Consider the following 14,113-nt stretch of genomic DNA (forward strand, 5'->3'; position numbering starts at 1 on the left):
CACGTGCAGTTGAACTGGGTTTGACGTCAAGCACGAATATTCATGACAGCTGAATTATCTGCTATATTATCTCCTACAGAGCTCCTTTTCTTTCTATCGAAGCCGAAATCAACGCCATTACTATTACTATTTATTATTACCGACCAATTTTGTAGTTTTTGACAGTTAAGTCTTTTTATTCCGGGTTTTTATGACGTTACTTTGGAAAGAGAGGATTGTCCTCTTGACATTCAGACATCTTGGGCACATGACATGAGTGCTTGAATGACATTTAACCAACAAGCTACCCGGAGTAGTTACAGTAGCGTTCAAACAGTAATTTAATCAGTAAGAAAAGCAAACAACACGGTAGCTAGAGAGTGCTAGCAGCAGCTAACCACAGTGTATTGCTGCTGAGGTTAATAAGCGCTAAATCCGACAGTTATCAAGTGTTTGCTCTTGACATGAGTGCAGCTAGCTAATCAAACATGGACCACCTCAGGAGTTTAAAACCTCTGTTTTCTGCTCCCCAACACTTGATACCTGTCAGGTGTTTACAGCCCAGATATTGCTGTAAATTAGCAAAAACTGGTGTAACTTCAGGAGAGAAGAGGGCAACGTTAGATAAATTCAAGACTCAGATATCCTCTGGTCCAAGTTTTCAGGATTTCGTCAAAGGAATTTCAGTTAAGCAGACTTATGTTGCAGACGGAGAATACTCTGACAAACACGGTTATCTGTCTGAGGACTTGGAGATGGGGAATTCAAGGAAAGGTTAGTCTGCATGGCTGAAATCCATCAGCAAAGTTAATTTGGATAGTTTGGGATAAATGTTAAAACTGGTGTTTTGTCTTGGTCCAGTGTATTTTGAAACCTATGGATGTCAGATGAATGTAAACGACACAGAGATAGCCTGGTCCATTCTTCAGAGGAAGGGATATCATCGCACAGTCCACTTAAATGAGGTACAGCTGAGCTCTTATTTATATTTTACCATTTTAATATCACATCTGTCAACACAGTTAACTTAAAATGTCTTTATTAATGCAGGCGGATGTTGTCCTTCTGGTAACATGCTCCATAAGGTAAAATAATATTTCAGACTCTAAAGAATTGTCCTCAAAATATCATTCTCTGTTTTTTAGTTGCATTTGTATTATTGTACAACACATCTCACTAATGAACTAACAAAGACACATAAACTCTTCTGTTAACAGAGAAAAAGCTGAACAAACTATTTGGAATAGATTACAACAACTGACAGCCATGAAGAAGAAGCGCTTAAAGACCCACACACCGATGAAAATTGGGATTTTAGGTAAGTAAGTTCACTACTGCGCACACACTGGACTGTCTTACAGACGCTACAAAGATGTATGAATGGTTGTGTTTGTCCAGGTTGCATGGCAGAGAGGCTGAAGACGGAGCTTTTGGAGCGGGAGAAACTTGTAGATGTTCTTGCCGGTCCTGACGCCTACCGGGACCTTCCTCGTCTCTTGACTGTAGCTGACGGAGGTCAACAGGCAAGCAATGTGCTGCTGTCACTAGAGGAGACCTACGCTGACATCATGCCTGTGCACCATGCTCCTCAGGGACACAGTGCTTTTGTGTAAGTTGTTTTACTGAGCAACTATGGTTTTTGGAGGAGTTATTTGCCCCTCACACCACCTTCTGTTAGTCTCATTTTCTACAGCACTTTCTTCACATTTTCTGCATCCTTCGCCCTGGTAGGTCCATCATGCGAGGCTGTGACAACATGTGCAGTTACTGCATTGTTCCCTTCACCAGAGGGAGAGAGAGGAGTCGACCTGTCAGCTCCATTCTTGAGGAAGTTCGTATGCTCTCTGACCAGGCAAGTTATGGTAGTAATACTTGAGGTGGAAGGCAGGCTAGGTCATTGTTATAGCTGAAGGGTTTTATTGTAAAGGGCTATTACACAATAATATTTATCTAATTAGGGAACACACAACTGCTGCTTGAAATTCATAAGGCTGTATCAGAAATCATAGATCAAAAATAAAGTGAGGTTAATCGCTAGTTTTAAGTTCACTGAAAATGAACATTTATATCAGTAAGTAAGTAGTGTCTGGACTCCTTGACAAATGTGTGTGTGTGTGTTGTGTGTGTCTTGTCAGGGCGTGAAGGAGGTGACACTGCTGGGTCAGAACGTGAACAGCTACAGAGACACGTCAGAAGAACAGTTCTGCAGCGCTGACCTGACCAAGCTGAGCCGCGGCTTTAAGACCGTTTACCGAACCAAACGGGGAGGTCTGCGCTTCTCTGACCTGCTGGACAGAGTGTCACAAATCGATCCTGATATGAGGATTAGATTCACTTCCCCACATCCCAAAGATTTTCCTGATGAGGTACATGATACACGTTAACTCTTACACGGCAGGTTATGGACATGGCTTCTGAATACACCTACTCAAATATAGATGTTTGATTACATATGGCAAAAAAATTATCAAGTGTGATTTTACAACAAAGCAGTGCCTCTTTCTGTGTATCTGTATCTGCAGGTTTTGCATCTAATTGCGGAGCGAGGGAACATTTGTAAGCAGGTCCACCTTCCAGCCCAGAGTGGTAGCAGTCAGGTCCTAGAAGCCATGCGCCGTGGGTAAGAAACCACAAGACCTCTCTAAACTGTCAAGTGATTCAGTTTGTGATTATTTGCAACAGTTTCTTAAAATGTCAATAGGTGTTCAATACGTGTATTTTCATTTACGATTTACAGCTACACAAGAGAGGCCTACCTTGATCTTGTGCAGAACGTTAAGAGAATTATCCCAGGTAGGGATCTAAATACTGCCACAATTATCCCCAAACTCAAGTAGTGTGGTCTGTGTTAACCATGAATGACGTGTCTGTCTGTGTGTCAGAGGTGAGTCTCAGCAGTGACTTCATCTCAGGCTTCTGTGGTGAGACAGATGAGGACCACCAGCAGACTCTGTCTCTGATCAGGGAAGTGGGCTACAATGTGGGATTCCTTTTCGCCTACAGTATGAGAAAGGTGAGTCCTTGTGGAATTTTAATGTGTGTTACACCACAGAAATACTCTCTTATCAGGATTTTAGAATTAAATCTATACTGTTATTTTCCAAAGTGTTTTTTCCAGAGGTGATCTAGTTTTACAATTTTGTTTCATCTGCTCTTATCTGGTTGTCCTGCTCAGAAAACCCACGCCTTCCATCGGCTACAGGATGACGTGCCGGCAGAGGTGAAGCAGCGGAGGCTGCAGGAGTGTATCACTGTGTTCAGAGAGGAAGCTGCCAGGGTCAACGCTGCTCTCATCGGCAGCACACAGCTTGTCCTGGTGGAGGGAGTAAGTACTGCATGCATGATGCATAGCACACAGGGTTCAACATTCAGGATTGTTAACATCCTGCTGTCACTTTTCATGGGATAAGTAGTTTAGAAAATGGATAAATGGATATTATACCTCACTTTATCACCCTAAACAGGAGCAGAGGACATAACACTAGTTTGTTATTTTCCCCTAAATCAGTGTTGGATCTTTTTCATCTGAACCTTTTGTACCAGGTTACTGTACCAGGCACCACTGTTCATTTCTGGTTTCCATTTTCACACAGGAAAGTAAAAGATCTGCCAAGGACCTGTGTGGTAGAACTGATGGCAACATGAAAGTGATTTTCCTCAAACAGGATGTTGCTGTTCAGCCTGCAGAGTCTAACACTGCACCCATCAGTGCTGGAGACTATGTGCTGGTGAAGGTGGGGTTTGGTTCATACAGTGCAGCTATAAACAGTCAACACATTTTACAACACAGATATTGGTTACATACAATATACTTACACTCTATATCATTTTGAGTAAGATATTTCAAAGTGGCTTTTTTACATGTTTTTTTGTGTTTTGATCAAAGGCTGCTCTGTTTTAAACACGGTCAAGAGTGTGAAAGCATTATCTGATATCTGGTATTTATTAATTCAGTTATTTATGTCTGTTTTCTTGATCTTTCGTGTAGATATTGTCAGCTAACTCCCAGAGCCTGAGAGGTGAAGCCCTCAGTCACAGCTCCCTGAGAGGCACCATGATGCACTATGAGACTCTACCTAGCTACCAACTTGATGAACACGTGGCCTCAGACACAACCATGATGAAGACATGCCCTTGATTGACACAGGTGACACCACAAGAAATAAACTCTTATTTTTAAAAAAAAATCTGGCACACCTCTTTCTTCTCATCTGACTTTGAAGACATGTGGAGACTGTTTATACGGGGATTCTTGCATCTCAGACACAGTCACATTGGACTCAAGTTCATATCTGATGAAAGATGAGCTAATTAAAACTGCATTGTGTTATTAATACAGTCAGTACTCACTATGTGTAATGTGTATGTACATATTAAACTGCTTAAGATACTGAAACATATTTAAACCATACCGTTTGTTTCATACATGCTACAGCTGTTTTATTTTGGTGTTAGCAGTGATACTTTATTGATGTCATTGCATTTTTTATTGGATTGCCCAAACTGCAGTAAAAATGTCGTGGATCAGCACATTTTTACAATCACTCTGCGAGCTACAAAGTCAGAAAACTTTAAGAAAGAATTTGCCTCAAGTCAGCAGCAGAAAGTGCTGTGATCTGCTTTGGAAGGAGCATGTTATTTCGAAAAAGATGATTATGGTGACAACAGCAAAGTCCCGTCCTGCAGACTGTCTCCTGTTATGACAGGACTTCTGTAACCCTGTTGGAAAAGTTCACTGCCCTCATCTACATTTTAGATGGAGAAAATAACATGACCTGAATTCATATTTTACTGATTTAACAAAAGAGAAACAATATAAAAAAAAAGCTATAAAAAAGCACAAATGCAAACTGGAGGACTGCATTTCTCAAGCTTGTAGGAGAAGTTAATATTTGTACATCATTGAGTTCCTTTTTGAAATTTGGCAGGTAGTTGCGCTCTTGCTGTGGTTGTGCCTCCATAGCTGCATGCCCCAGTGTGGAAATGACTCCATGGAGTTCCCAAAAAAAGCTGTTCAACCTGAAAACTGCACATCTGTCCCAATCAGCATGTAGTCCTAAAAATAAAACACAACAGCAGCATTTAATAACAGGTTTGAGATGATGAGTTCTGTTGATCAATTAGATATCAACTGTGTTTGTATCAAGTACAAGGTATAAACATTCAGCTGGCTCAAAAACATGCAGTTCTGTAGAAAATATAATGTTTCTGACCTTCAGGATCTGAAGCTTAGTGTTCACAAGCTTCATCTTTCCAATTGCGGGAAGAGGGTATCCCTTTGCAAGTTGAACTATGAAGTAAAATTCATAAATTTAGATCATCTTGTTACGAAAATCAACATGGCAAACGTTATAGTGATATTATTAGCAGGGGTTTTATAATACATTTTAATTATATAACAGTTCATGCATTAAATGAAGCGCAAAGTGTTTTACATAAAAAAGATGAATCATAACATAGTAAATATAACACAATATTAAAATAAACCTTGACAGGATGATCAATCAATTTAAAAACTGTGCAATCTTTTTTTTATTACAATGAAAATGAAAACCTAAAATAAAATAGAATAGAAACATACAGAGACACTTAGCAATATGCAAGGAGGTTAAATAAATATGACTTTGATAAAACAAAGTTGTTTAAAAAGAACTTCTGAGTTTGTCTTTGTAATGTGCGAGGTTAAGATGTTCCATATTTACACATTAACATCCACAGAGGTGTGTTTAAAGAAAGTCACATTCCCAATCTCCTCTGACTGGGGAGTAAGAACATCTAATAAACTAGCATAGTTTTATCATAGAGTGTGTGATGTGACATAAAACAGTAAAGAAGCTTTGCATAAAAACTGAAGTCAATCGGAGTGTTGAGGAAGGTCTGTTAATGCATTACAGTAGTCTAGTTCAATTACAATGGCTGATTGCGCAGGACCTGCCTCCCACCAATCTGAGTCCATGTTAACATTCTAACAGCATGTGTTGTGATTGAAGATGAATGAAAACTAGTTAGAAACCAAGCTGAGAAGCTGAAATTGCTAAAAGTAATGGACAAGTGGTTTAAACGTCCAGACTCTGCTACTCCAAGTGGTAGCAGCATGAATGCAAACTTGACCAACTGCAGCATCACTGTGTCTTGTAGGACAAAGATATTATAACAATGTCTATTTTTTTCTATAATTGATAGTGCAGTAGGTCTGTGGTGGTACATGAGACAAAAAAGGTTTTGAACCACTGGTCTGTTCTGCTTGAAATGACATGAATGAGCTTTTCCGCATAATTACAGACCAGGAAGGGTTTAATTTTGTCAGTGTGTCCTAAAAGGGAAAATATGGTTTTGTAATGCTGCTGATGTTTGGTTTGAAACTTCAGTCAGTCTAAAAATGATGCCAAAATTCTTTACTTGGGATTTGATCTGTGCAGCTAGATTGCCTAACTTAAGGGAGAACTCATCACGTTTGGTGTTGGAGCCAAACCACAACATTTTCCATCTTGTCTTAGTTACTGCATTGTTGAAGGATAAGAAAGGATAAGAAAGCAGCTGCCCGCTAACAAAAACTTCCTTGAGAACTCACCATTCAGTCTGGGTATCACTACCACTTTCAGGACCAATTGCAGGATGCTGTCCAGGGATCTGACCTGTAGGTTAGGGTTAGGGTTAGTTTGTTAACTTGCTACTGATGGTACATACTGTGACTGGTGTTAGAGTGCAGCTCTCACCTGAAAGTCTCCCACATAACTTTTCCCCAGGGTCAGAGACATCCTGTGCAAATAAGGCAAAATTAGACTGTGATGACCATCCTCACAGGACCTTTTGTCCCCATTTTCTCTGAGAACAAGAATTGTTTTTTAGTGACTCACTTGTTGAGGGAAACAGCTCCAGCCACCCTCATTCCACTGACAAACACTCGGGTGCTGACACTAGTCTCCTGCAGAAAGACAATATGATCAGAAAGTTTCCTCTTAATGTTTTTCTAAACCACTCAAAGGCATTTTCATTGTTCTGAAAACCATGCCAACATACCAAGTTCAGGACAAAGAGAGGGGAAAGTGTGGTGTTGCGTTGGATAGCGTAGGCCGTCACGGTGCCAGTGGCTTGAACAGTCATGTTGTTGGGTTCAAAAGTGACGGCGGGACTTTTCACCGTCTTCACCAGCAGCTTCATCATCAGACCTGGGAAACGTTTGGCGATCTGAAAATGCACCAAGATATCAGCTGACAAATGGCCTTGGAGGTGTATGTTTTGTAATAAAAATTAGTGCGACGTGTGTAGTCCCGTCACCTGTGGGATGAGGGCTCCGAACGTTCTGGTATTGAGTCGGATGGGAGAGCTTTGCGGGATCTGTTGTGAGAGAAGGTGAGAAAGGTTGTGGATCAGCGCAAAATCGTAAAAGTAGACACATTAAGAGTCAGGAGGATGAACGCCCACCATGTCATCAGTAATGAACAGACTGAGGACTCCAGCTCTGTTGTAGACGAAGGCTGCAGAGTTGGGGGTGAAGGCAGACATGCCGATGTACAACATGTTGTCGATCTGGGGCGGCAGGGAAAAGGCTGCAGGGGAGAACGGAGGCTCCTGATGCTTCCCGATGTTGTAAAATTCACCCTAAAGGTAAGAAGAAGAAGAGACAGAAAAACTATGACAATCTGTTTCTTTATAATCACAAGAAGCCTTCAGATCCTAAAATGTTGTATATTATAAATGTATAAAAGTCAAATTCTTTACCTTCAAGCTCAAGTCAATAGAAGATTTTGAAAGAGTGGGCGATGACACCATGGAATATTCAATCTCTGCATGCTTGTCCACCTTGGCTAGAACTGTAGTCAGATAGAAAGTAACTCATAAATATTCAATATTCAACATTCATGAAACCTCCAAATGTTTTACACAAGCACAGTGTTTTACCATTGAGAGTTTTCAATTGAGGGTTCAAATCGGACACTGCAGAAGCCACCAGAGGGCACATCTGCAACAATAAACAACAGAGAGACTCAATTTCCATACTGCAAAAGAAACTCTGTGTTAGACAATGATCACTGAGTAGGACAAAAACAAACTGTCCAAATGGGTAAAAACATTTCAGAATCAAATTGTTATCAGTGAACCAATGGCAGGGGAACGACTTCCTAAAAGTAATAAGTCCACAGCTACCACTATTTTTTGTCCATGATGTCTGACTTTATTTAATGTTATTTCAACCAAAGAGTAAATAAAGACACTGACTGACTCTGAGTTTTTTACTGCTATAAGTAGCTCCTAAGTCTGAGAGATGTAAGAGGAAGTCCAGAGGATTCTTCTGGACTTCCTCAGCTCCTGCAGGTAATTAGGCTCATGTGTCTGCATTTTAAAGAAGCACAATGATAATGAACTTCTAAAAGCATATTTAGATGGTGGGCGAGTTGATAAGGATCCAGTCAGCTCACCAACCAATCAAAACAATCCAATAACACTAGAGATAACAGTTACTCTGCACAGTGGGGAAAAAACTGGAAAAATGCAGTTTGCAGCGCTAATTAATGTGGAATATCACGGCTGTCTGTCAGAAGTATGCATTATAACAAAAATGAACTCTTCAGAACCCAGGTAGTTTGAAGGTTCATTAATGACCAACTGCAATAAATACATAAATAAAGCTGATTTCATTGCCACTGCTGGATGAGTCAGTTTAACACTGTATGTAGAATTAGCGCTTCATGTTGTCAATTGGAAAATATATCAAGGTATAAACATGCAGATGGTGTTTGATGCCTTCCTTTCTTCCTTAACTTAAGTAAAAGTAACTCTATTACAAGTTAAAGTCCTGTATTTAAAATCCTACTTAAGTTAAAGTACAGAAGTATCATCAACTACATGTACTCAGTTAGCTAGTTTAGTCCAGTGGTTCCCAACCTAGGGGTCAGGTCCCTCCAAAGGCTCATCAGATAAATCGGAGGGGTCCTGAGATGATTAATGGGACAGGAATGAAAAAAAAAAACAAAGCTCCGATACACAAATCTGGATTAATTTTTCACATTTTCTCTGATCTTTGCTTTTTTGAGAAGTATTTCAGAATTTTACCTCTTTGCGCCTCAAACAGTTATTCATTTGAAACCATGTGAGCAGTCTTAGAGCCATTTAGGTTAAAATGTAGGAAAATAAGAGTGTGTGAATATGATCATCAAAAACTGGCTCTCACCTGTTTTTGCATCGCACTGCGTAACGCCTTGTCAACGAATCTTTTGAAGAGATTGTACAGCCAGCTGAAACAAACAGTAACCGTAAGAATTAGGGAAGTACAGTACCAGTCAAAAGTTTGGACACACTCTCTCAATCAAGTGAATGGGAAGTTGTATCCAAACTTTTGACTGGTATTGTATGCAGGATGTCTAGCATGACAAGAAAAACTGGTAAGTCACATTCAATATTGCCTAAATCCATTTTCTCATATGAGTATATATGAGTGCAGTGCACAGCAGGGTTTATTTCACCTGGCTCCACCGCGGAATTTGACGCTCGCACTGCCGACAGTAGCTGCGCAGTTGACACTACTGACCGCAGGTCGGCCCGTCCCGTCACTCTTGATGGCAATAGTTGTGGTGATAGTGACTCCATTCACGTTCAAATCAAAAGAGCCTCTGTCCTTTCTGTTAAGAGAGAGGAGTCACTGCTGCAGCAGAGAATATATTTAAAAAAGAAAGTATAAGGGAAATATCTTTTCTCACTCACATTATTCTGAGGTATTTGACCCTCCAGTTTCCATGCAGACTGATGAAGGCGTTACCAATAGACAGTCTGACACCAGTCCCTGGCACTAGATCCACTGAAGACTTCGGTAATCCCACATTCACTATGCGCATACTGGAAGAAACAACATTCTTGTAAAGGCATTTGCTAAAAAAACACTTTTTACAAGAGAGGTGAATAAACGGGTGCCTTACTTTGACAAGCTGTACCGGACTTTGCCAATGGGAGACACTCTCTTTTTGCCTGAAACATCTGGGACTTTGATGCTTTTGAGTTTCTGCTGGATGGAAACCATCCCCAGTTGTCTCCCTAGCAAAAGGCAAGAAAGTTTGATGAAGAAATTCTGGGGAGATCAGTGTTTTCAACTGGAAGAGGAAACATTTGCTGCAAAGCTTACCATATTCAAGGCCTTTTTTTGTGAGTTTGACCTTTACTCCAGGATTGACGCTTAAAGTCGCAGGGATGAAAGCCACCAGAGCCAGCCAATAGCACAGCAACATCTTGGCTTTTGGGAGATAAAAAGGACAAGATCATCATCAGTTTGTTCTCTTTCATGAATGTGACACCATGAATCAGGCAAATCTTCTGCTTTTTTGACATGTTTGCTGTTGTGCAAGGAATAAACGGCAATAAATCAAAGCTTCCTCTATTGTCAGTTGATTGCTCTCAAACCGTTGTCTGAATTGTGTAATTAATGTCAACAGTTCCAATTAATCAATCCGTTTTGAAATACTGAAGATTAACTTAAGGGCCACAGTGAAGTCCTTGAGTTTGGGATTCTTGCTTCAGTTCAGACTTGTGAAAGAGCTGACTGTCAGTGTTGTAGATAAAATCACATGACCACTGATAAGTCAGCAGGCAAGCCAGAGTTTTATTTAATTAGGCAGGGATTAAAGGCCCAGTCCACCCAGTTTTTGTCCATTTGAATATGGATATTTGAATTCATGTAGTAAAGATGGAAAATGCTTTACTGCATTGTTCCTTCAAATGCAATGTCAAGACATTGCATTTGAAGACACAGTTGCAATATTTCACTATCACTGCCAATCAGGAGCTCCATCAGTCGTTCCAACTAATTCTATCTTGTGCTTTTTTTGGATGTGACCTCTGAAAGAATCTAAGAACAGACTAAATAGGACACAGACTGAAATGACATAATCTGAGACATGTGACTAACCGTGCAAACTCTTAAGGATGTTTTGATGAGGAGCAGAAGTGCAGTAGAGCGGAGAAGCGTGTTATTTTCACATCCAAATTCTAGGTGTAAAACAGCGTAAAGGAGCTGCTTACCACAGAGACCCCATAATTCACCACTGTAAAACCAACCACCAAATACAAATTCCAAAACACTTACTAGTAACATCTTTCTTAACACTATTTTGAACATCTAAATGGCTTCTCAACAACAATCCGGTGTAAACCTGCACATGGATCAACCCTGTAAAAGCACTTCATGAAAAGACTAAGTGTATCGAATATTTTGCACTTTCATCGTACAAATATCTGCTTTATTGAGGTCAGCTCTGGCATACACAGAAGCACAGTCCTCCTCACCAGACTAACCAGAGTCAATGGGACATGTTACAGTTTATCCCTGCAGTCCACCTTTTGCAAAGAACATTTTCAAATATTACAATTCAATACATATTTTGAGGTTTATGTTGGAGCATCATTATAGAACTTTGAGAAGTCACTCTTACCTGAAGCAGAAGCTTGTGAGTGTCAGATGGTTTCTCCTGATGTGTCTGTCAGTCTGACTGAGTACAAGAGGAAGGGAGGCACATGGTATATAATTCACTTACTCAATCAGGAAACTGAACATGGTGACGGGGACTATCCCTGATAAAGCAACAATGAAGAAACATGTTCTTATACATATTTGCTTAATGCCTTGCTGGCCTGCTCTCCTATAGTCCCTCCAAAATCACAAAAGACCAACAGGGTTGGAGAAAATGGCTTACATATCTGAGTTTGCATGAAAAAGAGACTTTAAGTTTTAAAAGCATGACATGGTTTTGAACAAGGTCGTGCCTTTGCATATTTGTCCTGTGCTGTGGTATGTGGTAGTGCCAGTAAGTCTTTACTTCCTTGGATCAGTTTCAAAAGATTAGCACTAAGGAAAGCATGAAAGTTCATTCCCTATGCCAACTTTTAAATGATATGTTTGTATCAGTACTGCTATAATTCACTTTGTGGTATTAGAAAACAGCAATCGGATGACGTCTTCTCCTTATATTAAAGTGGAATAATGTGCAGTTTGTAGCCACAAATGTACAAATATTTTTGTCCAATATGGACACACCATCCCTGCCAGATATTAGACATGATTATGTGAGAGGAACTAGAAGCAGTAAAGTATTTATTTATTTGTTTGTTTGTCTGATCGGGGCAGAGCACATTAATGAACATCAGTATAAAATACAGGATGTAAAGCAAAAATGCTAATTTATATCTGTAGTCCCTAGGCAGGTAACAAAAACAGAAAGAGTAAAAATAACAATATGCAAATACAAATATTCAAATATATAAATACAGAAGTAGGAAAGGACAAAATAAAATTGCACACCTTGACCGGTTAAAGGTGAACACAGCTGTGGTTTGCCTTGAGCCATTGTCTAAGATGAGTTTGGGATATGTGGGGCACTCCCGTATTGCAAGTGGTGGGCCATTCCAGTATTTACTTCCCTTTACTGACAGCGCCGTTGGTCCAAATGTGGTGTGTCCACATGCCCCTGGTGCTATTGCCGCTGTCTGCCCTCTGTTTAATGAATTCATTTAAAGGAGGTTTGGCAAGCCCATGCAAAGCCTTATACATAAAACAAGTATATTTAATTTTTTAAAAGTTCTCTAAGCTCAATAAATTATATTTTTCCAGAATGTTATAATGATGGAATGAGTTTATTTTTTTTAATCAAAAACTTTCATAGCTTTCTTGAAGAGTAATTCTATTGGTTTGTGTGTTTATCAGACTATTCCACTTCTATTTAACTGTGTAGCAGAATAAAATGAGCCCATGCAGTGTTTTATAACTTTATTATTTTTGTCTTTCAGTGTTTGCCATTACAACACAAAGAAAAGTGGTAACGGAAAATAAGATTACACTCTCCCTCCTCCTCTCAACAGGGACAGAACAGAGTGTACTCATGTCATAGTGATTCTTGGGTACATTTGTTGTCATTATTATATTTATATTTTTTTCCATCAGTTGATTTTGATTTGAATGTGCTACATGTAGTGCAGTAAATGATCTTCTGTTTTGTAAATTAAACATAAACAACAGCATGGATATTACTGTTTTTTTTAATTTTTTTTTACAATTGGTTACATGCATACTTCAATACTGAGTCCACATCTTCAAAACTCTTCACACAGTCAACTTTTCCAAAAAAACACTGCTGGGCACAGCAGTTCATTTTACACACAAAAGCAAATCCTTCCAGCAGACACTAACACAACAACTCATGTTCAATCAGAACATACTGAGATAAAAACACTAACAACAGGCAAAAAATGATGAAATGATCTTTTTCTGCCTTTGAAGTAGTAAATCACTTTGTGATCTCTAGTTTTTATTGTGTATATGTTGTTTCATTACAAAATACAGTCAAATTAGTAGCTCTCTATAGAACATACTACAGTGTATCTACAGGAACGAGTCATAGAAATGCAGCAGGAAAGGCTTTATTTCTGACAGTTTGTCTTGTTTTTGGTTGAATATAGATGTTTTTCAGTGTGGTTATGATTTGACAGATTGCTGTCCATGTGTTAGTTTCTGAACATAAACTGAAGTGTTTTGAAGTGAGTATGTTGTAAAATGGGTTTCAGATCCACAGAGTTTTGTTGGTTGTTTGTGTTGGAGTGAGCAAAGTACTCAGGGAATTTGAAGGATGTAGTCATTGAATGCTTTTTATGTGAAAGCAAATGTAAATGTCATCACAGTTTGGTCCAGGCGTGTAACTCGTCGTAAAAAATGGTGAACTCTGTCATTCATAGAGCATTATCGGAATGTTTTATTGTCAGAGCTATAAATGAGTAAATAGCTGACATGTTGACCCACAGACAAGATTTATTGATTTTCATCTTTAAACTTGTAGCTCAGGGTCAAAATACAATAGATTGGCCCTAACTCGGACTTTTACAGAGATACAGTCTAACTGAAATGACTGACTGTCTATGGATGGAAAGACTGCCTCTGAGCTGGATTTGGGCAAGGAGGATTATAAATGTGTGTTGATAGTATAATCCTGTAAGACTATTTAGTTTATACTATAAACCTTTTTGTTTTCATTCAAGTGAACCAACTTTTTATGGGAAACCATGAAACCATTTGCTGTCTTTGCAGTTTTCATTTTTGCTGCCCAGTCAACACCACTTCAACTTTCAGAAGGAAGTTTACAGAAAGATTGTAGTTGTA

General features: G+C 39.3%; 2 protein-coding genes across 3 annotated transcripts; one reads left to right on the forward strand and one right to left on the reverse strand.

Annotated features, from left to right (window-relative positions):
- Window positions 1-260: 260 nt before the first annotated feature.
- On the forward strand, window positions 261-4,379 carry cdk5rap1 (CDK5 regulatory subunit associated protein 1). Its single transcript, XM_042406820.1, has 13 exons — window positions 261-753; window positions 841-944; window positions 1,030-1,064; window positions 1,197-1,297; window positions 1,378-1,588; window positions 1,711-1,831; window positions 2,115-2,345; window positions 2,502-2,599; window positions 2,717-2,772; window positions 2,862-2,992; window positions 3,155-3,304; window positions 3,573-3,713; window positions 3,968-4,379. The coding sequence occupies exons 1-13, from the start codon at window positions 468-470 to the stop codon at window positions 4,115-4,117; spliced, it is 1,815 nt and encodes a 604-aa protein (XP_042262754.1). The 5' UTR covers window positions 261-467; the 3' UTR covers window positions 4,118-4,379.
- LOC121894304 (bactericidal permeability-increasing protein-like) lies at window positions 4,162-12,481 on the reverse strand. Of its 2 annotated transcripts, XM_042406823.1 has the most exons (16): window positions 11,400-12,480; window positions 10,097-10,204; window positions 9,894-10,008; window positions 9,682-9,813; window positions 9,444-9,599; window positions 9,152-9,215; window positions 7,882-7,942; window positions 7,702-7,793; window positions 7,405-7,581; window positions 7,258-7,317; window positions 7,000-7,167; window positions 6,837-6,904; window positions 6,696-6,738; window positions 6,551-6,614; window positions 5,193-5,269; window positions 4,162-5,035 (listed from the first exon to the last, which is right to left on the reverse strand). In XM_042406823.1, exons 2-16 carry the CDS (start codon window positions 10,197-10,199, stop codon window positions 4,994-4,996), a joined length of 1,422 nt encoding a protein of 473 aa, XP_042262757.1. In that variant the 5' UTR covers window positions 10,200-10,204; window positions 11,400-12,480; the 3' UTR covers window positions 4,162-4,993. The 2 variants fall into 2 exon arrangements, with proteins under 2 accessions (XP_042262757.1, XP_042262756.1); XM_042406822.1 differs by having other exon boundaries at window positions 4,162-5,269; window positions 11,400-12,481.
- Window positions 12,482-14,113: the final 1,632 nt, after the last annotated feature.

The sequence above is a fragment of the Thunnus maccoyii genome, chromosome 3 (genome assembly GCF_910596095.1).
Source record: "Thunnus maccoyii chromosome 3, fThuMac1.1, whole genome shotgun sequence".
Classification (NCBI taxonomy): domain Eukaryota; kingdom Metazoa; phylum Chordata; class Actinopteri; order Scombriformes; family Scombridae; genus Thunnus; species Thunnus maccoyii.